This window comes from Dinoponera quadriceps, unplaced genomic scaffold, assembly GCF_001313825.1.
Source record: "Dinoponera quadriceps isolate SergipeBrazil2010 unplaced genomic scaffold, ASM131382v1 scaffold46, whole genome shotgun sequence".
Classification (NCBI taxonomy): domain Eukaryota; kingdom Metazoa; phylum Arthropoda; class Insecta; order Hymenoptera; family Formicidae; genus Dinoponera; species Dinoponera quadriceps.
Window position 1 is genome coordinate 1,171,156 of NW_014554488.1, and position 25,019 is coordinate 1,196,174.

Consider the following 25,019-nt stretch of genomic DNA (forward strand, 5'->3'; position numbering starts at 1 on the left):
GGGGGGGGGGGAGAGAGACAACGCGATGCATGTCATACGATCGCAACGGTGGGTTCGCTAAACGAGGCCAACACGGCGCTCTCGGTACGTAATCAAATCGTTCGTTACGAGACCGCGGCTCACCGCAGACACATATCAATGATGCGGGGCGTGTATAGAAGTGTGTGAGACAGAGCGAGAGAACGAGCAAGGGAGGGAGAGAGCATTAAAGAAAGATAGAGATAGTGACAGAGGGGGGGGGAGGGGAGAGAAAGAGCAATTTCTTGAAATATTCATGGACTAATTATCGCGGGGGATCGATGACACGAGCGATAAAGACAATACGATACGCTCCCCTACGGTGCGACGAAGTATGGGGATGCACATATACGCAACGTGCAGCCTAGAAGCACGATCTATAATGGTAGGTACCGCAAGTGCACCCTGGCGCATATGCGAGGGCAGAGAAGGTAACAGGGGGGGAGGGGGGGGATCGTACTTAAAACTTCATCGGCGGGGGCGGAGGAACGGACACCGGCACGCGGAAAAAGTCTTGATTCACGTCCCCGCGATACATCGAGCAACGACATTTGTCGTGTTTGCCGATAAAACGATGAGTTACAAGGGGGAGAGAGAGAGAGAGAGAGAGAATATTTATCGTCGACGCGCAATACGCTGATAATGAATCGCCTTTATCGCTGACTTGCGAGTTATAAATAAAAGAGCATCGTTCGCTGCGATACATGTAATAATGCATTTGTTGCGTGCAGTTTGTAAACAACACGATTATTTTCTTTCTTTCTTTCTTTCTTTCTTTCTTCCTTCCTTCATTCGGCTTCATTAAGAGTCTATGTCTACAATAGGTGTAGTAAACCTTAAGCCGTAAAGAACTGACCAATGACAATCGAACGTGAGAAGAATAATAGATTGTGATTGGTCAATTTTTTACGGCTTAACATTAGAACCGCGACTAAGTTATTTTTTATTCGGTTTTCATTTTCTGTTTAATTTATGGTTTAGGCCCAACCTGATGATAATGTAAACATTATGTTTTTCTAATCATGCTTAATCATTAATCTTTAAAAGTTATGCTACAAAATCATCAGTTTAACCATAGAAAAATATAATGTTTGAGTTATTATTAAATTATAAACAGCAAGTTAACCGGAAAATGAGAAACCAAACTTTAGATTCTTTTTTCCCACTTTTTTTTAGATTTTCATCACTGGGAAGTCTTTCTTATCATAAAATAATTAATGTTGCAAAGTTTAAAAAAATTCATGGATAATTACAAAGAATGAGGTGAGTCAAACGTGACCCACCCGCGGTTCTGAGAGGGATCCAAATTGTCGCGGTTCTAAGGTTAAAACTTACTACACCTATTGTAGATCCAGCCTTAGGCTTGTTACACGATAAGTAATGCCGGAATGCAGCCAACGACACAATGAGAGAATTTATTTATTGAAAACGAGTTCTCTTCGTTTGGACTATCGACTGCATTCCAACATACAACGCATTGTACAACAGGTCCTAACGAGTCTACGGACTCCCCGATTGCATCTCACTTGTGATCGCGCCATATCAAAGAAATAGTCTCTCGCTCAATGAGAAAGGTGGCGACGGATATAGCAATGCGTCAAATTGCGTCGTCAGTAACAGCGCTACTACGAAATGAAGCACGACGAGCGTTAATTGAGAAGCAACGAGAAGAGAAAAAGAGAGAGAGAGAGCCTTTCTCCATCCAGCGAACATTAGTCTGGATCCACAGTAGGTCCGATCCGAGTCTTCAGCCTTTTGTTCTAAACACTAAACTGTAACGGAATTTCCAATAAAAAAGCGTTTCCCGCATACTGCCAGGCGTCGCGATGCCTGAGATTTACGCGTTATTGCGACTTTCGGCAGCGCGGGAAACGCCTTTCGCCAGCAACGACGTTACATCTTATTGCTTCTCATTGCGAAAGACTGAAAGCTCACTGTCACCTATCGCGGATCCGAATTTGAGCGCTCGACGTGGAAAGGAAAGTGGAGAGAAAAAAAAAACCGCACGTTGTACCGCACGACCAAGCGACTCGATCACTAATCTCCACCGTTTTATTTCAGCGAGGACAAAATCGCGATAATTAATTCACGTGACCGACTTAGGGAGTTTTATATTACTGCAATGCGCTAAATGTCGCCTACGGTCTCCAGATTGCCGTCGTCGTCGACGCCGTCAACTGTCAACAACAGCAAAGCCGGCGAGACTCGGCGGCGGCGGACATCCGCGTTAACAAATGTCGTCGTCGAAGCGACGTCTCTCCTCTCCGCTCCGAGCGCGTTTTTCTAGGAATGCGCATCGGGCGTCGCTGGGAATGTGCACCGAAGGCGGACACACAAAAACGTTATCTGGCAAGCCAAACTTTGACCTAGATCACGCGCGCGCCGCATTAAAGAAATACGACGAATACGGAGCAGAGCGGCGGGGCGGAGGCGAGTTAGCAGAGGGAGAGAGGGGGGAATGAAGCTGTTCGCAGCGCGCGCGAAGGGCGCTCCCGCGGGACCAGACTCGCCCTGAGAAACAGCCCGAGACCGCCGAAACGTCCGTCGTCGTCGTCAATCGACGACGACGAACGCGACGATCCACCTACCCCAGGTGATCTCGTTGAACTGGAACTGCGACGAGGCCGCATGCTCGTCCAGCAGCGATGTCATCGAGGGCGCGGACTCCGGGTTACACGGGCCGTGCACGCGGCACGTTGCGGTAGTCCCTAATCCGCGACTGGCGTATATCAGCTCGGCGTTGTGATGCACTTCCTCGAGCTCGACGTCGGGCAGATCCTCCATGCCCTCGCACGGCTCGCACGGTAACGGCGGCTTCGGCCGGACGGACGAGGAGGACGAGGAGGTGCCGGGCTGGGCGAAGATGTCGTCGTGCGGCGTGCCGCCGCGGGGCGGCGAAATCTCGCCGCGGATGATGCCGCTCGCGACGATAGGCTGTTCGTATTCGGCGGAGTCGCCGCTACCCGGCGACTGCGGTGCGTACGCGCTCGTGCCGGGTCTGATGTGCCGTTCCCGTGGCAACACCTGGATACCGGTGGACGTGGTGGAGGAGGACGGGCCGCCTTCGGCGCCGGTGATGCGGCGGCTGGCCGCGGCGGCAGCCGCCGTCGCCGCCGAGTACGAGTAGAAGGAACCACCCTGGATCATCATGCTGCAGGGTGGCTCCTCCACCACCGCGACCGCGCAGCCGGGGCCGGCTGCGAGCTCTGCCTGCTGCACGCCGTAGGTGCTCTGCGCCAGATCCGCCTGCGACTGGTACACTTGTTGTGATTGCTGCTGCTGTTGATGCTGATGCAGGCTCTGGTGCTGTTGCTGTTTGTCCTTCTCGCGGCGAGGTGACCGACCCCGATCGCTGACGGAAGTTGCGCTCCAGTAGCCCCACGCCATTCTGCAGCGGCGAATTTAGCCGTGCTTGCCTCGCCTACCTCTATCGCACCGGTGTGTGTATCCTTTATCGCTCCACCCGCGCGCGCGAGATCGCCTCGCCGCGCCTCTCTCTGTTTTCGCGCTCTCTCGCTCTCTCTCCCTCTCTCTTCTTCTCTCTACCGATTTCCTGCCCCGCCGCCACTCTCTACCCCGTCTCTCTTCCGTCAGCTTGCGCCTTGCCCTCTTTCTTTCTTTCTCCCTCGTCTCCTCTCCCTCTCTCTCAATCTCTCTGCCTCTGTCTATCTCCCTCGGTCTCCTTCACCAGCGCGGTCGACCTCTTGCAGGAGCCGGGATGAGCATGCGACGACGAATCACCAGCTCGATCGATGCTAGTTTACCGCCTCTTTTGCGACCTCTCTCTATTCGCCGAGCCAAGCGCGCCGACGACTATCGCGAATACTACTTGTCTACCGACACGATGACGCAACTCCTTCGCAGCTAACGACCTGTCGAAGAGGCCCGTATTGAGGAGGGATCTCTCTCTTTCTCTCTCCGGTAACCAGGCCTCTTCCGGCACAACTTCCCTCTCGTCCGCGATCGACACTTCCTCCCACGACTTCAACGAGCCAACCCGAATCGCGATCTCACGGCAAGTCCAGGCGCGACGGTGTGGTGCGACGTTGTTGCCCTTGCTGATCGGCCCGTGCAAGGATATCGACTACCGCGGTGAGATGCGTTAACCGCCGCCGCCGCTGCCGTCGCCGCCCGGCGCGCGCTACCGACCGAATCGCGCAAACGCGGATCGTGCCGAGGCGGTGTGCCGTCCTCCGTCGTCTCCTCGCCGTCGACCGGTCCCGCGCCTGTATCCACTCACAGGTTCAGACCTCTCCCCCGAGCTCTACCTCTGTTCCTACAACTCCGTTTGTCCTTCTTCTTCTTCCTTTTCTTTTTCTTCTTAATGCTTTTGCAGTTTCAGCGCTGATCATCCAGCGATTCTTCCCCTCGATCTCTCTCACCGTCTTCGCGCTAACTTCGCTGCTGCTGCGCCGACTTGCATCGCATTACCCGGCGCATCCGTGCTTTTCTCATTCGTTGACTCGATTTCTTCCCTGTCAAAGGGTGTTCCCTCGCATTTCTCGCCTCTCTCGGAGAGAGGCAGATAATTTCGTCCCCGGAGCGGCGCGACAGACTCCGCGCTCTCTCTCAGTTCTACTTTATTTCCCACCGGTTTTCCTTCCATTTCTCCTACCGAGCTCAGTGAATTTCGTCCTGCCTCGCGCCCGCCCGCCCGACCTCTCAATTCGTCGCCTTCGCACCTTCCTCCCGTCCTTCGTCCTCCGCCCAGTTGATCCTTCCTTGTTCTCCCGTTACAACATGTGGTATCATCGTTGCTTATCGCCGCCGCGGTCACTGCTATCGCTGCTGCTACAGCTGATGTCGAACGCACGTGTGGGTTTACAAAGGCTAGCGCTTTACGCGCATCGAGAAGCCGAGAGACTCCACTCTGTCAATATTGCGCGACGATGGCTGACTTCGAGCGTATCGAGCAAAACCGGCCGCGACCTTCCGTCGATCTCCACTACGAGATCGTTATTGATTTTTTCAAACGGAGCCTCCAGTTAAAGTCTCCAGAAAAAGTTCAGTTGATTTTCATTAAGAAATTGCTACTGACTTGCAGAATGGAGCCTCTAATTTAGGTCCCCAGAAGAATCTCGTTTTGAACGCGAGCGATATAGTCGGTGTGAAAATCTCCGTTTCTCCGAACCCGAGTGGCTTCAAGTTGAACAAAAAAAGATCTTCAATTAAGGCTGTTATTTTTGACAACTTCGAAGATTCGCAGGTTCGAAGTTAACTTTCAAGTTTTTTTCTCAAAGGTTCGAATCTTCGAAATTAACTCCGTAGCTTCGAATTCTCTTGACAGCTCCGAGAATCTTCGAGGTTGTCAAAAATAACAGTCCTAGTTTCAACAAGGCAAAATCTCCTCCGAGTATCTTCTCGTTGCCTGTCAGTGTTATTTGCGAAAATTTGCACGAATTCGCTCGCTCGCCAATTAACATTTCCCGACGATCGACGTCGCTCACGTCGACTCGTCAAATTTATAATATTATCTTCATAATAAATATTATCTTTCCTATGAAATTCGCTCAATGTTGAATTCTCCTTTGTACGTTGAATGAAAGTCTCCTCTAGGTATGAAATGTACTCCCAATTGTTCCCGAGGATCGGAAAACGCGATGATCAGTCTCTACACCTGACTCTTACGAATCCTCCAGGTTCAAAGAGCTTGTCGTTCCGCGTCAAAGGGTTCGGCTTTTGCGCGTGGAAGCTTCGCGCAAAGAGGGGCGACAAAAGGCGAGTCGAATCCTCCGGGCCGGAAATGTATGCGCGAACACGACACGTTCTGTCTCCCCAGAAGTATCCTACTGTCACGCAAATGACTCCTATATAGAGTCATCTCCTAGGTGTACCCCAGGCTGGATGAATCTCTAAGTCATGTCACGTTCCGCATGACTGCAGAATCCCCGTGAATATAAACACGCGCGCGCGCGCGATCTGAGGATGCTATCATCTGTCGCGGCGTCGTGACTGATAAATCGATCGATGTGCATCAAATAAACAGCAGGGTCGGCCCTGATGGTGTTTCGCGCGAAATTCGATACGCTGATAACCAACGACTTGTATCGACAATAAACTACCGATAAGGTGAGAGAGCGTTGCCGATACGCCGACGTGTCATTACTCAAGGCGCACTAACGACAGCGCTATCGTGTGGAAAGCGTACGTTATAATGTTGGTATATTATCCATTAATTGTGTGTTAACAGTATGTTCGGCTAAAACGAACGCGTCGATGTTTATTTCATACGTGTTGTATATTTCTCTCACCTCGGTAGAACATGTAGGTGATTTCTAATCGATGCGGCGGCGCGATTAACGAAACGCTGAGAGAGTACCGAAAGCGGATGCACCCGTTACCGGAAATTAGCTCGTCACGTACGCTTGCGTTTATCAAACTAACGCCAGCCGCTAATGCACGATTCGCGTCATTTTTAATTATATAAGCATCATAACATGCAAGAAACTGATCGAACGCGTAGTTTCCATACGATTAATGTGCACGATCGCTCGCACCATTGCATCACCTAAAACGGAGCGACACACACACACACACACACACAAACACACAAGACGCAACTACGAGGCCGACATCTACTACGGCCGTGAATGACGTACTGACCGTGTATCGTTATTTCTGTGTCCTTCTCGAGCTCGTACAGCCTTAGGGCTTCGTTCAGGTCCTGTTGCGAGGTGATTCTGCAAGGGTCGCCCTCGTCGTCCACCCACTTCATAGTGAACTGCGACTCCGGTCGCATGTCGAAGCCGCATATCGTCCGCATCTCCTCGCGCAACGTGTCCACCGAGATCCCAGCGGTGATGTACGTGATTTGCACCTCTCTAATGTGAGAAAATTATGAGTTATCAGCTGTGAGAAAGTTACACGCATCTGGCTTGCCACGTCCGGCAAGCTTCTTCAATCTTTCTATTAAGTTACGCTTGAAAAAATTTGCGTAGTATCACGTATTTATTCTCAGATACACCAAGAGACGTTGAAAATGCTCCACTCAGAAGGACATATCCGATTGGGTCCCAAGTTATGGGACACATTCATCCTGTCCTCAAAAATACATGACCTCAGTAGTACATTTAGGTTATCCTGTATTAACCCATGGTTGTTTTGCCAATGAACTGTGATCATTTGGTCTTGAGTCTTCTATTTCTCTGTATATCAAGTTTCAGCCTAATCCGATTCATCCTTCTAGGTGGGGCACTTTCATTAACCTTTAACGCATTATATCGAATATTGATGATTCAACTGTTGTGGAGAGAATACAAATAAAAAACAATCCCCAAATGTGATACAAAGTGATGAAATAAAATATTGCATGCATTCAGTACTACAACGGTGAGTTTTCGAACTTGGAGTGCAATCAGGAAACACAATTATGCAACTGTCGAGCGATTATCACTTTTGATTGAGATATTTTTTTAGATCTATAGTCTAAAGGAACATTTCCAGTGATGTTAAATGTTCACTCAACGGTTGTACTTCCTGAATGCAACTTTAGTCAACGCATATTTGGTCAAGATAAACCAATCAAGCCCAAATTAACCCAATCCAAAAGCTCACTGTGCGTTTAGTGAACAGTATTAGTACTGAATAAACCTATCGAATGCATTGCACTTTTAATTAAAGGCAAATGTGAACACAAGTATATCTCGGAGAGGAATGCTTCGTAAACTATAACAGTCTTTGTAGCAATATGTGAGTTACCCATTGTATATAATTTTCACTCGAATGTCATCGTTCTCTGTCATCTGTGTAGGCATTTTCGGAGCGATGGTTTCCTATTCTGAAAACACAGTTCAGCCGTGTGAAATCAGCTCGTTCAGCTCAATCCGAAATTACACTCTATCACAGTGTCATTTTATTCAACACACAGTAACGCAGCGAAGGGAACATTGTAAATATCTCAACGTGTTCGAGATACCCGTGTGTTTTAACGATATGAAGTTTGGTGTACGATTTAACGAGTCACCCCGAACGTCCGATCGTACCGATTTTCACACGAAACTGCTCGTTAATATTCTCGTTCTAGCGTTAAACAGGGAAGCGAACGAAAAATTAGAAGAGGCTAAGATATTGGATAAGGAGTTATCTCCGGATAAAGATACAGGTCTCGCGACGCGGAAACGAGGTTCGACGAACGGCGATCGACTAACGGCCAGTTCTTACCGTCGCGCGACCGTCAATCAGGCCAGATACGTGACAATTGAGCTCTACTTTTACTGTCAATTAGGCTGGTTTACGTGCATGGCTTCTGTGACTCACCGCGATGAACTGTTACTTGGCAATCGCCATGTTTGTTAGTCACTAGCTGGCTCGTCGTGCGTACAGTCGGCGTCATGTATGCGTGCTATTCTCTAGATCGAGAGTATACGATTTTGAACCTTATGTATGCATAAGATCGAAATTGCAACCAGGGCCATTATAATCCCCATCGTTACAACAAGAATTACTTTATGCGATTTTCAACCTTACACGTATACGTACGTAAGGTTGAAAATCGCGAACTCCCAGCCTAGGGAATGGTGCAGTATACGTACACTGACTGTACTTACGTATTCGCTGTCGCCGTTAGTGCGCGAGCTTCATGCTAGATGACGCGATCTTCTCGCGTCGTATATTCCAAAGAAGAGAGAAAGAGGGATAGAGAGAAGTGCTTTGATTTAAATTATTATATTCTACGTCTGTTCTCTCTCGCTGAAGTAATGAACGCTTTTAGAATTTAAAAAGAGACAAATATATAGTTGAGACCTGATAGAAGAAAGAAAAGAGAATTAGTAGCAATTAGTGCAGCCACTTCAACGGAAGAAAACGGGCCTTTTATCGTTTACGTTTCTAAAACGCTCACAATTCGAAAAAATAACTAGATAAGCATCCGTAAAATTCATGACAAGCGAGTGTAACTAACTTAACACGCAATATAACTAAGTGTTAAATGAATTTTCTGGACGTATGTATCATTGATATTTACTGATTATGTAAAAAAGCGTGAGCAATACAACTGTCATCATGATAATTTGAATTTCGAGAAACGAAACAGAAAGTATAGAAAGATATTAACTTCATTACACTGTGTGTCGATGTTATTCCGTGTATACATATAAATGAATTGTAACGTCTAAAGTATATCTTATGTATAAATAAATCTTACAAAACAAAACTCCAAAATCCATATACTGAATTCATTTTACCGATAAAAGCACCTCTAAAAGTGACTCAGAAGCCGCCAGCGAGAAATGAACCTACGTCGAATCGACGTCGATTAAATATTCATTTCTCGCTGGGTGATTATAGCCGAGAAGCCACATTTAAGGCACTTTTATTGACAAAAGTGAGTTCACAATATAGATCTGAGGCTCGTTATATTCTATTCTATCGTCCTGTACATACCTGTCAAATATGTGACTTAGTTGTGTCCCGTAATTGAAACAAGAACAACGCATCGAAGTAGTATCAAGCTGATTCGAACGAGCTGAACGAACCTCTCGGCGTGTTTGAACTTGGACGACAATTGAGGCGGCGGGATTACTGATCGAGAGGGCGCGCACGTCCGATAGGCGCGCGCGAAATTCGAACGAGCCGCAGGAGCGGCGTCGCGCAATGGCCGGCCTATTGGCGGTTCCATCGGAAAGGCTGGGCCAGTCCAATGGAGGAGGGCGTCGCAGTAGCCGGCGATGCGGGTGTAGACGCATCATCGAGATGCGTCAGCGATCTAGTCGGCGACACTCATCTCCGTAGATAGTCTCGACACGCGCGGCTTGTCGTTCGCATTACTTTTCCTCGCTCTTTCTCTCTCTTTCGTCCAAGATCTTCGGAGCCGTCGTTGTGAAGCTATGTTTGTCGCTCGGACGCTTTAAATAGAATTCGAGTCGCGGGAGGAGGGGCTTGAAAAATGCCTCGGGACGTAAACATGAGCGACTGCGTCGCGATTGCGCATCGTCACGCTTGAAGATGCACTAGGAAGTGCGTTCTCGCGGGGCCTCGTCAGGATTCACACTGTCGCGTTGGGCCGAGGACGATCATGAGTTGACATCGCTCGACGGCGCAGAAAACGCCGCATCAGCCGAAGGATGGACGCCGCGGAGGACGCTGAGAGCGCGTTAGATCCGCGCATACAGGTAATCCTCGGCGCGTCTCTTTCCGGCGTCTATTCCGCCTGGAGAAATGCCTGTCGGTCGTATGTTCGCGCGCGCGCCTTCTACACGCGCGTCTTCAGGTTATGTTCCTTCGTCGACTCGTCGTTCGGCCGTAGTGCCTAACACCGCCTGGTACACTGTCCCACTTCGCTTTCACTTTCCTTCCTTCCTTCGGCGCGTATAAGAACGAGATGCGCTCTCGGAGATCCATGGGAGATCATTGATCGCGCGCGTCTTTGTCGGTGGAAGGGGGGGGTGGCGAGATGCATCGCTCCGATGGTGGTTCGTCGTGTGGAGAAGCGACGCAGCGTCCGCTTTGCACATGTGTTGCCAGACGGCGTTCTTCTTCTTGTATTTTGATACGACACGTTTGGAACGTAAGGATTGTGAAGTCGACAACGAGACGATATTTAGTCGACAATCCTGTCTTTGTTATACCTGATCCAAAATACGTTTCTTTTTTTAATACTTTACTACGATTGTCGGTAACGATCGAAGTAAGGAAATGGTGATCCTTAGAGATCCGAGATAACATTCCTTAGATTAAGCCGAGTACGGGCACGTGATAATGATTTAGGTATATAATGCTGTTCATGACTGAAAAGATTCAAAGTAACAACTTATACCGGTGATAAATTTTTCATTATTTTAAATTGTATGTAAAATACATACAAAGACAGACGAGCAAAATGTTAGATAATATACGAGAGTTATAAGGCAAACTAATTTATTTTAGATTGAGTTGGAGAACTTGAACAATGCAACAGATGATATTAATAAGCTGGAAACTGAATTGGATGTAAGATATACGTATATATATATATATATATATATATATAATTTAAACTTAAGTAAATGCACATATATGTATAATTTGCACAGAGAAACATATATAATAGTGTTTTAATAGAAAGTTTATGTTGCAATATAATTATGATTAATTTTTAGGAAGCTCACACTGCTTTTAGGCAGCTTCTTTCTGACACAACAAGACGGCTGAAAGAAATTACTGATAAGTTAGGTACTAGTTGTATTGAGAAGGCAAGATGTTATTACGAAGCATTAGAGATGGCCCGTCAAGCTCAGGTAGAAACCTACTCAAACCTTGTAACTCCTCAATTTGATATTAAAAATCTCTTGGATTACACAATAAATTAGAAATGATAAAATATGCAGAATTTGTTATATAAAAAAAAAATACTAAGCGTACACACTAATGTATATAATCTGTCGTTTCTTTATTCAGTATTGTTTCATATCATTGGTGAAAATCTTATTGTATCATATCAATTAATACCGTAATTATTTCACATTACGCACGTTACTACGTACAGTTCATTGCAATGAGTTGTTACTTACGCCGAACAATGCGTTCTCTCATGCGATTCACAGGTGCAATGTCAGCAACAGGCGCAGCTATTTCAACGAGCCAGCGAAATTCACGCGGCCGCGAAGGAGACGGTCGCTCTGGCCGAGGCGCGATTCATGTCGCACCAGCACGAGTGGAATTTCGACCAGGCCTGGCAGGATATGCTCAATCATGCTACTATTAAAGTAAGCACCAGAGTAGAACGCCACAGCCCGCGTACGTAGTAATCACGTTACACGTTCGATAGCAATCCTCCTCTGGAGTGATAAAACATTCGAAGCCACCGATGAAAATCTCTCGACGTCGTTTATGTTTCGTTCATTCGCATTATTCGTCCGTCTGTCTGTCGGTTTAATTACATCCTCCGTTGATCAATTTAGCAACAACAGTTGATTCTCGGGTTGAAAGTGTTGTTGTAATATGATAATAAAGAAGAAGTAAAACCTGACATCTTCTATCCACAGGTGATGGACGCGGACAATCAAAAAGCTGAATGCGGCCGGGAACATCATAGGAGAGCAATGTTGTTTCATGACGCTGAAAAGAAGCTGGTGCAATTGGAAGAGAAGCATCGACGCTCGATAATAAAAGCACGGCCGTATTTCGAGGTGAAGACTCAGTGCGATCAGATGCTAGCAACGCAGAAGGAGAGAGTGGAGCACCTGCAGCAAACTGTCAAGGAAGCCAAACGCAACTACGCGACGAGTCTCCGGACATTAGAGGAAATCAGTAATCAAATACATCAGCAACGAAGAGATTATGGTAATTCGGCTTATATTTTGTACGAGATATGCACGACGAGACTGCGCGTATACTTGTTCATTTGACATTGTAACATTTGCATTTTAGATATCGTGGTTAACGGACCGCGAGAACCTGGTGTTGGCGCCGAGCTAATCGGTTCCGATACATGTCAGAAGCGTGAAAATGAGTTCAGTGCTTCCGACAGTCGTAAAATATCCTCCATTAGGTGTAATGAAAGCAGGAACAACGAAAAACTACACAATATCGAAGTTAGTAGGATATACTAACTTGTAGTCTAATAGTCGTACTAATAGTCGTTTTCTTTTCTCTAACATGTCTAAATTTTAACAGTAACCTCATCAGTAACCAACATCTTTTGAATTCTCGGAGTATTCAGTATTTTATTCTCGGTAGAAACATCACCATTTTTCCAATTGCCTGCACCGCTTATTCCGTTTTGACTCACACTTGCTCGTTTTGTCGCCTCGCTTGGTTCGATTTAACAATTGTCTGTAACACAAAGAGTCGTAATTGCAAAATGCTATTATCCGCCTGGAATTTTTCAGAAACCCTGTTCAATGAAGGAAGACGCGGAGAAACTCGACAAGAGATCTGTAGACGGTAGCGAGAGCAAGTTTACGCAATGGGAGTTGGAGCTGCAAGCCAGCATGGAGAAACTAAATCGCTTATCGCTCGAGAACCCGTTGTACGTCAAGGAGCGAGAAAACGCGCTTAGTTCTGCGAACCTACCGGACGCCGGCGAAATGAGCGGAGAGTGTTACGATTTCTTATCCACTGGACAATCGGACGCGCAAAGTTTGAGCCAACTTTCAAGATCGACCAGGAGAAATCCGGCACTTCTCGAAAAAGACGCATCGGTTGACGGGCCGTCGCTCTTGCCGAGATCGTCGTCGACGGCTGATTCCATGACGACACTACGCAGTCCCGCGTCGAAAGTCGTTATGAAGAGCAATATCTCGAAATCACTGAGCAGTAGCCCAGTGAACAGGAGAACGTCCAATTTCGAGAACAGGAAGATCACAAAGAAAGCTGCGAGCGTAGATATGACGAAATACGTGCCAAACAGAATCTCTCAGTTCGACGTCAAAGGCAGGACAACTCAGAGCAGCTGGAACATCGGGGTTACCAACGACGTTGACACAAATGATGAACTAAAAAGAGATGATTGCGGTGATACGAGCGATAACTTAGTCAGTAAGAGCCGCTCGCAACTTACGAGTTTGTCTTGCACGCAAGCTACTATTCGTAACGTCGAGTTCTTTCCCGCCAACTTGCCGCAAGGCGTCATCCGATATTCTACGAACACGCAGGACGATGCCACGTTATTGCCAACACGATCTAGCTGTAGTATTCCGCAAAAGAGCGCATCGTGCAGTGCCAACTCGAGTCCGGTGAAACTGAAGGGTTCGCTAACGTCATCCTCCGACTCGTCGGATAGTGAAATAATAACGGGTCAACGACTCGGCGAGCGGTCAGCCGTCAAGAAGTTCATCGTCAAGACCGCCAATGTCAAAGAGTTACCGTTATTGTCACTCTTCGGACGAACGTCCACCTTGTCGGCGATCAGAGGTAAGAGTTGCAGCATGATTGATTTGGACAGTAAACAGAACCTGAAGACGCTGCTAGATAATTCCCGTCTGGGCGATATACAAGCGATCAGTGCGGAAAGATTAGCGTACGTGAGACACAAGTTGGTCAACGATAATGTGGGGATAAAGACGGACAATGTTAAGAAATAAGTACAAGAACAAGTTAGAGATAAGATAAGTTATTATTCTTGTGATAAACAACTCTTATGTTTGACGCGTGTAAGTAGAGAATTGTTAATATCGTTAAGAAGTTCACATGCGCAATGAAAGGTTGTAGCAGGGACGTCGTAATTTAAGGAGACTACGTATACCCGAGCGGCTTGAAAACTCCATAATGTTTAAATTTTTCTGCTGACCACATTATTGATTTTTTGAAGATGTCCTTTTGAGAGATGATTATTCATACTTTTATTTATATGAAGCCCATATATGAAGCTCATTACAAGAAGTTGATATGTTATGAACACTTACCGCTTCCGTAAAGTTTTTGTCATTATTAATTGGCATTCTTAGCGCCTAGACGTCTCCGACACCATTTATCTCTGAAACAAATAAATCTAAAATCTGTTAAAGTAGATAAATAAAACTAGTCTTTGTCGTAGCTGATTTCTAAGATATTAACATTTGACAAAGTTGTTAATATTTGAAGTCAAAAGTTCAATTTTTCACCCAAAATTTATCTTTTGGTTTATAAAAAAACTATAATAGATATAAAAAAAATCATACGGCAAAGACTGGATAATCATATTAAAAATATCTATGCAAAACTACAACTAAATCGGTTCAATATTTCCGAGAAATTCCCAAGATATTTTGGGCGCCGATTAGCGATAAACGAGCTTCACGAAAACAGCGTTACATATAAACTTTTTGTAATGTAATTCCTTCATATAATATGAAAATAAAAATATGAAGAATCATCCTTCGAAAGGACATCTTTATAAAGTCAATAATATGGTCAGAAAAATTCAAACATTGGGAGTTTTTGAGCTTCTCGGATGTATATAACCCCTTAAGCGACAATTTTAAAACCTTATACAAAAGCTGAAATGTCATAAGATTGGTTTCCGCAACTATGTTGCCAGTCATACGCATTGCGCGTATAAGATTAAGGTTGGTTAATTATACGTCGGTTAATCATTACGTATGATTGATCATATGTATATTCGCAGACTAATTAGATATTAATATCTCGTTTGTAAATTCACTTGATTGCGCGCAGTAATGCGAAAAGCTCGAACTCGATCAGTAAAAAATTCACACAGACACGTACGGATTAAGTGTAAATCTACGATCATTTACAATTTACGCGTTACACCTGCCATCAATAATTAGCAGGCGTCGTGTCGTTTACTATTTTCTAATCTCTTTTAATATGTGCTTTTTTTAATAAAACACGTTTCTTAACAAGTATTCATTGTGTCTATTCATTATCTTTACATTGCGGATAGGCGACGTTGAAAAACATTATTTATATTCATTTTTTGTTAAATATACAACTGGAGATATTCACGCCAGTTATTATCTGCATTTTCTAGTACATTTCCCCACAAGTTAAATAATTAATTCATAAAATAATTACTGTATTTTGTCATACTATTTGAAAATAAAGTCTTTCTGATTTACCCTTGACTTCTACAATTAATAAGGTTTGAGTCTCAGCTAAATGAAGTTTGATACTCGGATAAATCATCTTTATTAGTTTTGAAGTCTCCGCTACGAGCCGCCACAATACTCAACGGAGGATCGAAATCGTAAGCCAAATAGGCATTGATCTTATATATATATACATATTAAAATATAATTACAATTATTAAAATATAATTGCAATTATAAATAATAACTTAAAAACCCTTAAGATCGCATTAATTTATAATTAAGATTCGAGCCTGGGATTAATCAATATTTCTTCAAAATTGATATAAAAACGATACCCATCACGCCAATGTAATTTTAGAGGATTAAACACAAATTAATAATAAATTAGACGGACTTTAACAATAAAAATTGAATTTTGATCTCTAACACATGATGCACCGGGTATGGAATTTTCTTACAACGCTGTTGCGCTGATATCTTTGTAACTTGTTTCTTTGTTCTCCGAGACGTCAAGATGGCCTCATATTTTTGATCTAAATACCGTGCGTATCGAGCATTTTCTGGCTGACGAATGTAAATTTCCTCGGACTAAATTACAGCGAATCGGGAAACTCGTACAAACGCTCGTCAATTGGACTCTCAGTCGGCCGTTGAAAAACTCTCTCATCGCGAGCCAACTAGGAAATTAAGAAATCCATCTCGCCGGTAAAATACATCTGCTTTCAACCATATCGTTTTAATCTTCAACGAAGGAAGATTAGCTCTCTTTGCAACGGGTAAGTTGACCGCTGAACCGTTCATCATTATACAGGGTGTCTCGCGTTAATTTCGTAACAGACCTCTCGGCGATTTTGAAGTCAGAGTTTTCCCGACAAAATGATTCAAGTTCCAGTAATTTGCGAGTAATTATTGACCGAAAATACAGAGGATCGAACATAGATGGCAAAATCATGTTCCTCGAATAATTTCAGCTAGACTTTCAGGGAATTTTCACTTAAGACTTAATTATAAAGCAACGATAATGCTGTGCGGATTCTAAAGTCGCGCGTGAAACACGATGGCCTCTTTTCGCTTACTTAATGCGAACACGAGGAAGAAACGTCTTGGCTGTAAAAGAGAAATTCCCCATTAGACGCGAATATAATCAGTCGTAATCGTATTATTAAAGTATCGTAAAATGTTCATACACCCGTTAACGTTAATTTAATCGAAGAGGGGCACACTATTAAAAATTCTGCGTGTTTGTCGCGAGTTAAGTTTCAGACACCGGAAACTGCAGGCTTGCATTATACGGAGGATAAACGGTCGTATGCGAGGATAGGTCGATCGCGGAGACGCGCGTCATCGACGAGAGGTTATCGCGCGTCGGCCGATAAGCACTGCTGACAAAACGGCGAGATGCTTCGCGAAGAAACGGAGAGCGAAAGGGTCAATTATAGAGCCGCAAGAGACGACGACCACGCGATACGTAATCAACGCAAGGCATGTGCGATAGAGCTTCGCGCGCACGAGACCGCGCATAGACGGCCCCCGCATAATTTTCCCGATAAAAGATATCGTAGAACGAACGCTTTCTAGTCCCTGCAAACGCGACCCCGACGCGATTTTCACTCAATTATAGTCACAGATTTGCATATTGACATAGCGACGATTTGTGGGAAAAGAACGGTCTGCACTTCCTGCACGCACATAGACATAAGATTTATTACCGGGGAAAGAATTTTCCATATATAATTAAATATAATTATACATATATATATATATATTTTTTTTTATGAACCACTGAATTAATGCGACATCTTTTATTCAAAGAAAATAACCGCGTTTTAGGGATCGGATTGTCTTTATCTCGGTCGGAAATATTCGGACATCGATAATAGATTACAAGAGAGGAAAGGAATCCTTACCGAGGCTATAGGAGACGAGACGGAGGATGAAGAACGGGAAATCGATGAAGATCAAAGTGAGGAAGAGGACGCGAAGGTACGGGAAGTAATACATAGAAATAGGAAAGAAACAGACGAAGTACACGAACAGGCGGAAAGAGAGGACGAAGACGAACGAAGAAACCAAGAAAATGAGCGGATCGGCGAATGCGCGATTTGCCGCGATATCGTTAACGACGCCAACCTCGGTGGAAGTATCGCCGATTCTGAGCAGAATCCGCATAACACCGAGGGCTATCTGCTGTGTCAACGCTGCGTGCGAAAGTTTTCAATTCGATCAGGTCAATAAAACTCTGTCATCTTACTTAGCCACAGTTATCAGAAATCGCAATAATGACAGTAATTAACCCGCGAAGTCGTCCGTCTCTCGAATCTTCGCCGGTTGATTCACCAACAGTAACTAATCAGTGAAGACAATGTTTATTAAGAATCTACGATCTATCGTTATCATCACCTACGTTCAGCGGAAAAATTAGCTCAGTCAGCGCTCAATGATTATCGCTTCTCACTGGTGCATTCTCCTAAATTTATTAAGAAACTGAAAGAATATTCCAGCAAACAAAAAATCATTAACGTAACAAATCATTAAAAAAATATTAATATAACAATCTATATATAATTATATATCAGAAATTTTTCCTCAGGATATTATCAAGTAAAAGTTTAAAAACATTTATAAAATATGTTTACAAAATGCTTATAAAATCCACATAAGATCAATATTTCAAAAGATTGATTCAATGTTCCTTGTTTGTTAGGACACCAGTCATAAATAATAATCACTAAGCGCCCACTGAGCTCCTTTTTTTGCTGAACACCGTTTCTCTTCAATCTCTTCAACTTTTGCCTCAAAACGCAGCTGGTACTTATAAAAAAAAAAAAAAAAAAAAAAAAAAAAAAAAAAAAAAANTCGTTCGCGGGAAGGAAAACGCATTGTGGATCCTCACAGGCGCGGAGCACCTTCAGCCTCGAAGATCGCACGCCTGTCTCTCCCAAAGTAAAGAGGACAACGATCGTCCTCGCGTGCGTTCGAGAAAAACGTACGACTCGCCGATCGCGATGTATCTGCAACCGCCTGCGCCGCAGCAGATTCACTTGTTGCCGGCACGTCGCGACCAATGGGCCTGCGGCAATTTCAATAGGACGAGCCACCCTGCCGAAGAGGCGAACGAGACGCTCAATTACGACGCGGAGATGTCGAACGCCGTTTCGTACGTCGTAGTTGATCGTCGTGATCGAGGCGATCCGCGGGAGGAACGTGGAGAGCAGTGTCAACAGCAGCAGCACAGCTATTGCAATCTGGCGACGCGGAGGAACGACACGGATCGATACAACGCCGAGATTAAGGCCAAAAGCTTATCCGTTGACTACTCCCGCAGACCCATCCGCTGTCCCCGTCTGGATTGCTCGGTGAACGTCGCCTTCTCGGCGCTAACTCATCACTTCCTCTTCGATCATCCCGAGGTGCCCATCCTCAGCGTCGAGCCCGGCGCCGAGAGCACGCTGGTCGTCAGTTATGAAGCTCTCTCTTGCAACTCCAGCCGATGCCTAGCTCTCTTATTGGTCTCCGGAAAACTCTCGTTAGTATCACACGCGTGTATCGTATTCTATATGAACGCGTATCATGTGAATCGGGACTGTATCATGTAGGTGCACTCGATGCGCGCGTCTTAACGGAGAAACGGAACCGAGTGGCTTCTCTTGACAAAACGTCTTACGTATCTAACATATATATTTTCGTGGAAACGTATCCATGCAAGTTCCTTACTTATGCAAAACAACTCCGGTAAGAGTGCCGTACATCGTGACAATCGTGATATACACGCGTGACTAATCCTGTAAATTATGAGGAATAACGGGCCTTCGAGAGCCTAATTGCTGTTGTTGTAGTGATACGTTATTTATTAATTTTCATGGGAAGGTATACTTTAATAAAAGTCTCCCTGTACACTCCGCATGCGGGAATTTGGGAACATCCTGTATATTTTAGAATGGAGAGCACCACTTAATCTATCATATTTGATATGTAACGACTGGACGAGGGCTAGATTACAAAATTGACTTTATATTTTAACGAATAATCAGGCAATAATGAACGAGCTAGAACATTTAATCTAGTTAACACTAGCTAGCTACTAGTTTTTGAACTCAGGTTATTCTTTATATATCCGACTAGATGCATTTCTACTCGGGTAAGTGTGGAGGTTTGATTCTGAGAGACAATCCGACGCACACTGAACATTTATATCTTCCCACAAAAATTAATAAACGTCACCACAACAGCCGCGGTTAGCTTCTGAAAAGGCCATTGTTATTCATAGTTAGACCACGGAGCCAGAGATGTAAACATAATCGTAAAAATTTCTAACAACAAGAGACTCGGCAGCGAGACTGTTCGGTGGTAATCAGATCAACCTGAAATATCGAAACCGACTGCCGCTGCCTGTGTTGGCCGCGCGCTTGCACGGCAGTCGCTACGCCTGCTGCGAGGAGATGCACGCCGGCGGAGAAGGTCAATGCGAGAAGGACGTGATCATCGCCTGGGTGGCGGGATTGGACATCGGCGACACGTCGGCTGACAGACTTCGCTGCAGCATCCAGGTACCGATCGACCTGCTGTAAGACGAAGACGTACGAGTACGTCTGACACTCGAGGTGTACAGGCCTAATGACGCCCAACCGGTTCACGACAGGCCGTGGACAGCATCGAGAACGGGGGATTTCGTTCCCTTACGTACACGGGCCCGGTGACGTCCCTCAGAAGCGCCCAATGCCCTCGCGATGTCCTCTTGGCCGGCGATTGTATAGTGCTCCACGAAGGACTGATCGGCCACATCACGTCCGGCTGCACCAGCCTCAATGTAAATGTCATTGTACATTAAACCTCTTACGTGTATTCGCCGCACCGGTACTCGTGCGCACCGATGTGTCCGTGTACGTTGTAAGTACCGTCAGGGGAAGAGTGTAGACACCGATGCAAATCGAGCAGACGTAACTACCAGTGGGCGAAGGTGACGAGAGGAGGAAATGAAGGCACCGACGTCGCGTATAAAAAAACGTTATATTGCACATGAATACGTGTAAAAATGCGCGCGAGGCAGATTCGCCGAGAGTCACAAGCTAGTCATGGCGGGAGGTCGTGCGTACGCCTTAGGAATGAAACCGTACTTGCGGGTTTTGGGCGCGTACGCCCAGAGCCAACCGTCCACCGTTTGATTTCCTAGGTCCGCGTATATCCAGTCGGCCCTCCTCACCGACAGGTCGTCCGGCGCCTGTGCCTTGTAGTCGTAAAGCACCACCAGTTCCGTGCCGGTCGTCTCGTCCCGGAAATCTCGCAGTCCCTTCTGCTGCAGTGATTCGCTTCCTGTTAGATTGCCGGTGCCCTTGCCTGTGAAATAAACACCGTGAACGTTAGATTATACGTAGGATAATCGTGGAGGATGGATCGAGAACGATCCGAGTCTCTCCGGGAACTTGACCAATTCTGTCGTTGACGTGTACATTTTCAGGAATGTGAATTCTTTCAATTGCTTCGCAGACTCGACTTGATTGTTAGACAAAGTGCTAATCTAGACCAGTGCTCGGAATTACTTGCTCTTTCGAGGCGATTTTTCAACTACTATGCTTACCCTGAATGGAAACACCCGGGAAAAGAAAAATCATATATGAAATTTGCCCATAATATGACTGTATATAATCATATATGTGCACAAAAGGAAAAAAAATTCCGTTGTTTGCAAATTATGTGCAAATATAATCGAGATAAATGATTTTATATAACTATATATAATCATATTTTCCCGGGTTTCTTGCGTCTTTTAATTTTGTACGCTATCAACAAAATTATACCATTACAACTGCAATCATAGAACCGTAGTTTTGATAAAAACTTTTCATCAATTAAGAAGCACCTCAGGTCTTACAAATTTCGCAGCAAACATAATGACGTAACAATAACACCTGTGACGTCGTTAGTACGTCTTTAACACGCATCGTGTTTGCTGAGTTGTCAATCCTGAGGTTTCACGCTGCGACTGTCAATCGCTCGGCTCGATGGGCGAGCGGAAGAGATATGGGAAAGAAAGACCTCCCAAAGAGATCACCTCGAAAGTGCAAGTAATTTCGAGCACTGACCTAGGCTGTGAGTTTCCGCGGACGCTGTATTCGTCGTGGCAGTGGTGGCCGTCGTGGTAGTTGCGTAAGAATGGAGAACGTGGCCCGGATAGACGAAACCAGATGGCACGAAACCCTCGTTGCCGTCGCAGTGTCGCAGCACCCAGAACCAATCGGGATCGTCGCGATTCAGCACCGTCACGAATTCTCCCCTCTCGACGCTCACGTCGTTTTCGTCCCGCGCTACGAACGTGTAGAGGACGATGTATCTCCCGGCCGATGGGTCCTGCGGATAGGCCTTACAGTGTAACTTCCCGCTAACTCGCTGCGATGAGCGCTCTGATCGTCAAATCGTACCTTGAAGAAGGGATGCACGTCCGGCTGAGACGATATGGTCTGTATGGAATTCTGGGATTGCGTGATGTTGGAGCGATTCACGTTGACGTCTGCGGTGGTGATGTTGCGCGCGTAGCTCTCGCAATCCGACGCCGATCCGGTGTCGGTCTGCTGTGCCTCCGTCGTCTGCAGGCGACCGGTGCTTAGCAGATCGCAATCGTTCTCGCTGGATCGCGGCAGCTTCTTCTTCACGTTGTTCAGGCTGGCGAGCGTCAGCTCCGCCAGCTGCGACGTGTACGGTGCGCAATACGAGTGCGGCACGAATCCTTCCATGCGCGTGTCAGCCGCTATCACGTATACCCAATCATTCTCCCGGTAAAGAACGTTCACTACCTGAAACGCGTAAATTCCGACGTGTTATTGCACTTCATCTTCGATAATGCATGATTTCTGAGTATATAAACAATTTCATACAATATATGCATGTCTCAGAGACGTCCTTTAAAAATCATCTACATTGGAAGTAAGCATATAATAATTAATGAGAAAAATATTGGGGCTAATAAGGGAGTGATAAAGCAATAGGGAGTAGAAAATGGGAATGATCTATTTCGTTCACTCCTGGGGGGTGTTACGTTTTATTCCACTGAAAAAACTCTCTTACTTCCTACCCCACAATCTCACATAGCATATATGTGTGGGGTGTTACTACCTCCAATGTAGGCAGTCCTTTAGACATTTTAGCCCTTGTCCACAATTTTGCTTTAAACAATAGCAGTAAGCTAACAACCACGGTCGATTATTATTCTTCCAACAAACGACCGTGGTTAGTAAATTGGCTTATTGCTTACTTTTTAAAGCAAAGTGGTAGACAAGGTGTCATTGTCTCAGAGATGTCTTTACAACGTCTCAGAATTGCTTACTTTTTAAAGCAAAGTGGTAGACAAGGTGTCATTGTCTCAGAGATGTCTTTACAACGTCTCAGAACATTTCAATACTCTCTGAGATGTGCTTCGTTGCTATCGTGTGAATGTTAAATGTATGTTGTATACGGGACGATTAAATTTAAATCACAGTAATGAGGTATAAGTAATAAAAAAAAGTCGTTGGCAAACGTTCGGTGAAGCATTGCTGACCTGTCCCCTTTTGACTTGAAGCTCATCATCCACGCAGGGGGTGAAATCATGCACGATAACCATCTTACTATCGGGGGAGAGCCCATTTTCCTTTTCAATGCCGACTCTCACGAGGGTCTCGATACTGGCGCTTCCCGTTATCCGGCCAGGGGGCACCGGAACCCTGGTACCCAGACCAAGCCCTGTGCCTCCTCCTCCGACGCAGTCCTTCTCCAAATTGAAGTTATGCGTTCCGGCTATTTGAGATCAACGATAATCATAAGTACGAGTGTGAGGTGAAACTGCGAGTTCGAGGGATAAATACGACTCTTCGGAATTTATCGATCGCGGGATAAATGAAGGAAACAACAACTTAAGCTCCCTGTGACGCTAACACGTGACGTGAAACATATACCGCCGAAATCACGATAAGAATGATTTTCCCCGGCGCTACATCGCTCGAGAGTTTCAGAAGCAAAGAACACTCGCATCCATAATCGGACGAGTGATCGCGAATGATCATGTGAAAATGACTTTGAGAACGACACGCGCAGGAAACGCGCTGGTTTCGCGTTTTCGGCCGGAGGAAAAATCGAAAGTCGCGCGTAATCGGTGCTTGAACCCGGCGTACCGGGTCCTTTCCGGTGCTGCGAGTGGAAGCTGCATAACCGGTCCGGAGCAACAGGTGATCGAGCCGAGCGTGACAACTGCTTGCTCTCACGAACCGAACTATGCCGTCGGCTCTCTCGACCTCTCTCGGCTCACGAAGAGGCGAGAGAGCGCGTCCTCGCTCGCCGTCGTGTCTACTCACGTTTCTTCTTCTTGCCGCGACGAATCCGCACGGGGCATAGGAAGGCCATGTTCCGCTCCGTTCGCTCACGAGGACACTCTCCGGAATTTCACATCTCCAGGCACGGCGTTCGATCACCTGCTCGCGCGGCGATCCAGACGCGTCCGTTCTCGACGTGTCGCGCGGCGGATGAAGAGCGAAGAGGTCGCGAAAGATTCCGTACGAGACAAGCAGAAATCTTCACGAAAAGTCGACGAAACGAATGCGTGTGGCGAGAGCGGACGCTTATCGCGACGACGGTGCGACCGATTCGTTCTTCTCTCAGGTCGCTTCGGTCGTCCCTCCGACAGGACTCCGACAGCTCTCTATGGGAATTATTAATCCTGGATACGGCAGGTAGAGAGCGCTACGGTGAGACAAAAATCGCAGGAGTCGGCAAGTACGCGATCGGTACCGTTAAGTCGCAGCCACGATTCGCGCGAGGGAGTTGTGTTTGTATGTGTGTGTGTGTGTGTGTTTGAACATCCGTGAAATCAAATATAATTAATTGGGAGATTATAAAATAAGAATTGGCAACGGTAAACGGATGTCGTTCGTTTTAGGGAGGACTTTAACCCACAAACAGATTCTGCTTATTCTTCCTGAAAAAAAGGGGCCGATAAAATATTCTTCCTAAAATTTATCGATTACAGTATAAAACAGCCTTACTTAAGTGCAAAGTGAGTAAATTAAAAAATTATAATAATCATACCAAGGTTGTGCTTTTTCAAAAATAAACATATCGAATGCTGTGTGTAGGAAGAGGTGAAGTCAGCTCCGCCGTCCACAATTAATCGATAGCGAGGAGAGATTCGAGCGTGAATCTCAAGTCGCATTTCGATCGCGTGCGAAATTTCGAAAAGTTGCGGTCAATGACACACACAGGCGGCACGCACAGGCGCTTTGCTCGAAACTTGATTTTATTTGTATCAATTAATATAAACGACGGTGGTATATTTGTTTCCTGCCTATGTAACAGCTCTGACTTACGCTTAACAATTGCGGGTGTGACTCGTTCTGTTTTTTTTTCTCCCCCTTTTTCTTCTCTTTTTCTTGCAAAATACTCGCGTATGTACAATTATGTCGTAATCGTGCCGAATATAAGTCATCGGTGGATTGCGGATCGACTACTATTTAGGTACCATTAACGTCTTCGGTATATATATATACGTATATATATACGTATATATATATATATATATATATATATATA

The 25,019-nt window shown here is 45.5% G+C and overlaps 4 protein-coding genes across 8 annotated transcripts in view; 2 read left to right on the top strand and 2 right to left on the bottom strand.

The window, feature by feature from the left end:
* The window catches only part of LOC106750958 (atypical protein kinase C), a 19,555-nt gene extending 9,806 nt beyond the window's left edge, over positions 1 to 9,749 (bottom strand). Inside the window, exons 1-3 of one of the 5 annotated variants that reach the window (XM_014631690.1) lie at positions 9,400 to 9,604; positions 7,717 to 7,795; positions 6,622 to 6,839 (exon numbers count right to left, since the gene is read on the bottom strand). In XM_014631690.1, coding sequence (XP_014487176.1) covers positions 6,622 to 6,839; positions 7,717 to 7,772 — 274 coding nt within the window. In that variant the 5' untranslated portion in view covers positions 7,773 to 7,795; positions 9,400 to 9,604. Of the gene's footprint in view, positions 1 to 2,606; positions 3,555 to 6,621; positions 6,840 to 7,716; positions 7,796 to 8,178; positions 8,559 to 9,399 lie in introns of those variants that run through there. The other 4 variants (XM_014631693.1, XM_014631682.1, XM_014631672.1 and 1 more) reach the window with 4 other exon arrangements.
* A 148-nt stretch (positions 9,750 to 9,897) lies between these two features.
* On the top strand, positions 9,898 to 15,281 carry LOC106750977. The gene is made up of 7 exons (XM_014631700.1): positions 9,898 to 10,127; positions 10,882 to 10,944; positions 11,094 to 11,231; positions 11,538 to 11,699; positions 11,979 to 12,276; positions 12,364 to 12,527; positions 12,825 to 15,281. The coding sequence occupies exons 1-7, from the start codon at positions 10,080 to 10,082 to the stop codon at positions 14,016 to 14,018; spliced, it is 2,067 nt and encodes a 688-aa protein (XP_014487186.1). The 5' UTR covers positions 9,898 to 10,079; the 3' UTR covers positions 14,019 to 15,281.
* A 1,584-nt stretch (positions 15,282 to 16,865) lies between these two features.
* Positions 16,866 to 20,365, top strand: LOC106750586. Its single transcript, XM_014631033.1, has 6 exons — positions 16,866 to 16,949; positions 17,046 to 17,135; positions 17,298 to 17,694; positions 18,363 to 18,993; positions 19,789 to 20,014; positions 20,107 to 20,365. Exons 1-6 carry the CDS (start codon positions 16,866 to 16,868, stop codon positions 20,293 to 20,295), a joined length of 1,617 nt encoding a protein of 538 aa, XP_014486519.1. The 3' UTR covers positions 20,296 to 20,365.
* Positions 20,366 to 20,455: 90 nt separating this feature from the next.
* LOC106750811 lies at positions 20,456 to 25,011 on the bottom strand. The gene is made up of 5 exons (XM_014631407.1): positions 23,789 to 25,011; positions 22,999 to 23,234; positions 21,884 to 22,255; positions 21,548 to 21,812; positions 20,456 to 20,801 (listed from the first exon to the last, which is right to left on the bottom strand). Exons 1-5 carry the CDS (start codon positions 23,835 to 23,837, stop codon positions 20,527 to 20,529), a joined length of 1,197 nt encoding a protein of 398 aa, XP_014486893.1. The 5' UTR covers positions 23,838 to 25,011; the 3' UTR covers positions 20,456 to 20,526.
* Between the last annotated feature and the right edge of the window lie 8 nt (positions 25,012 to 25,019).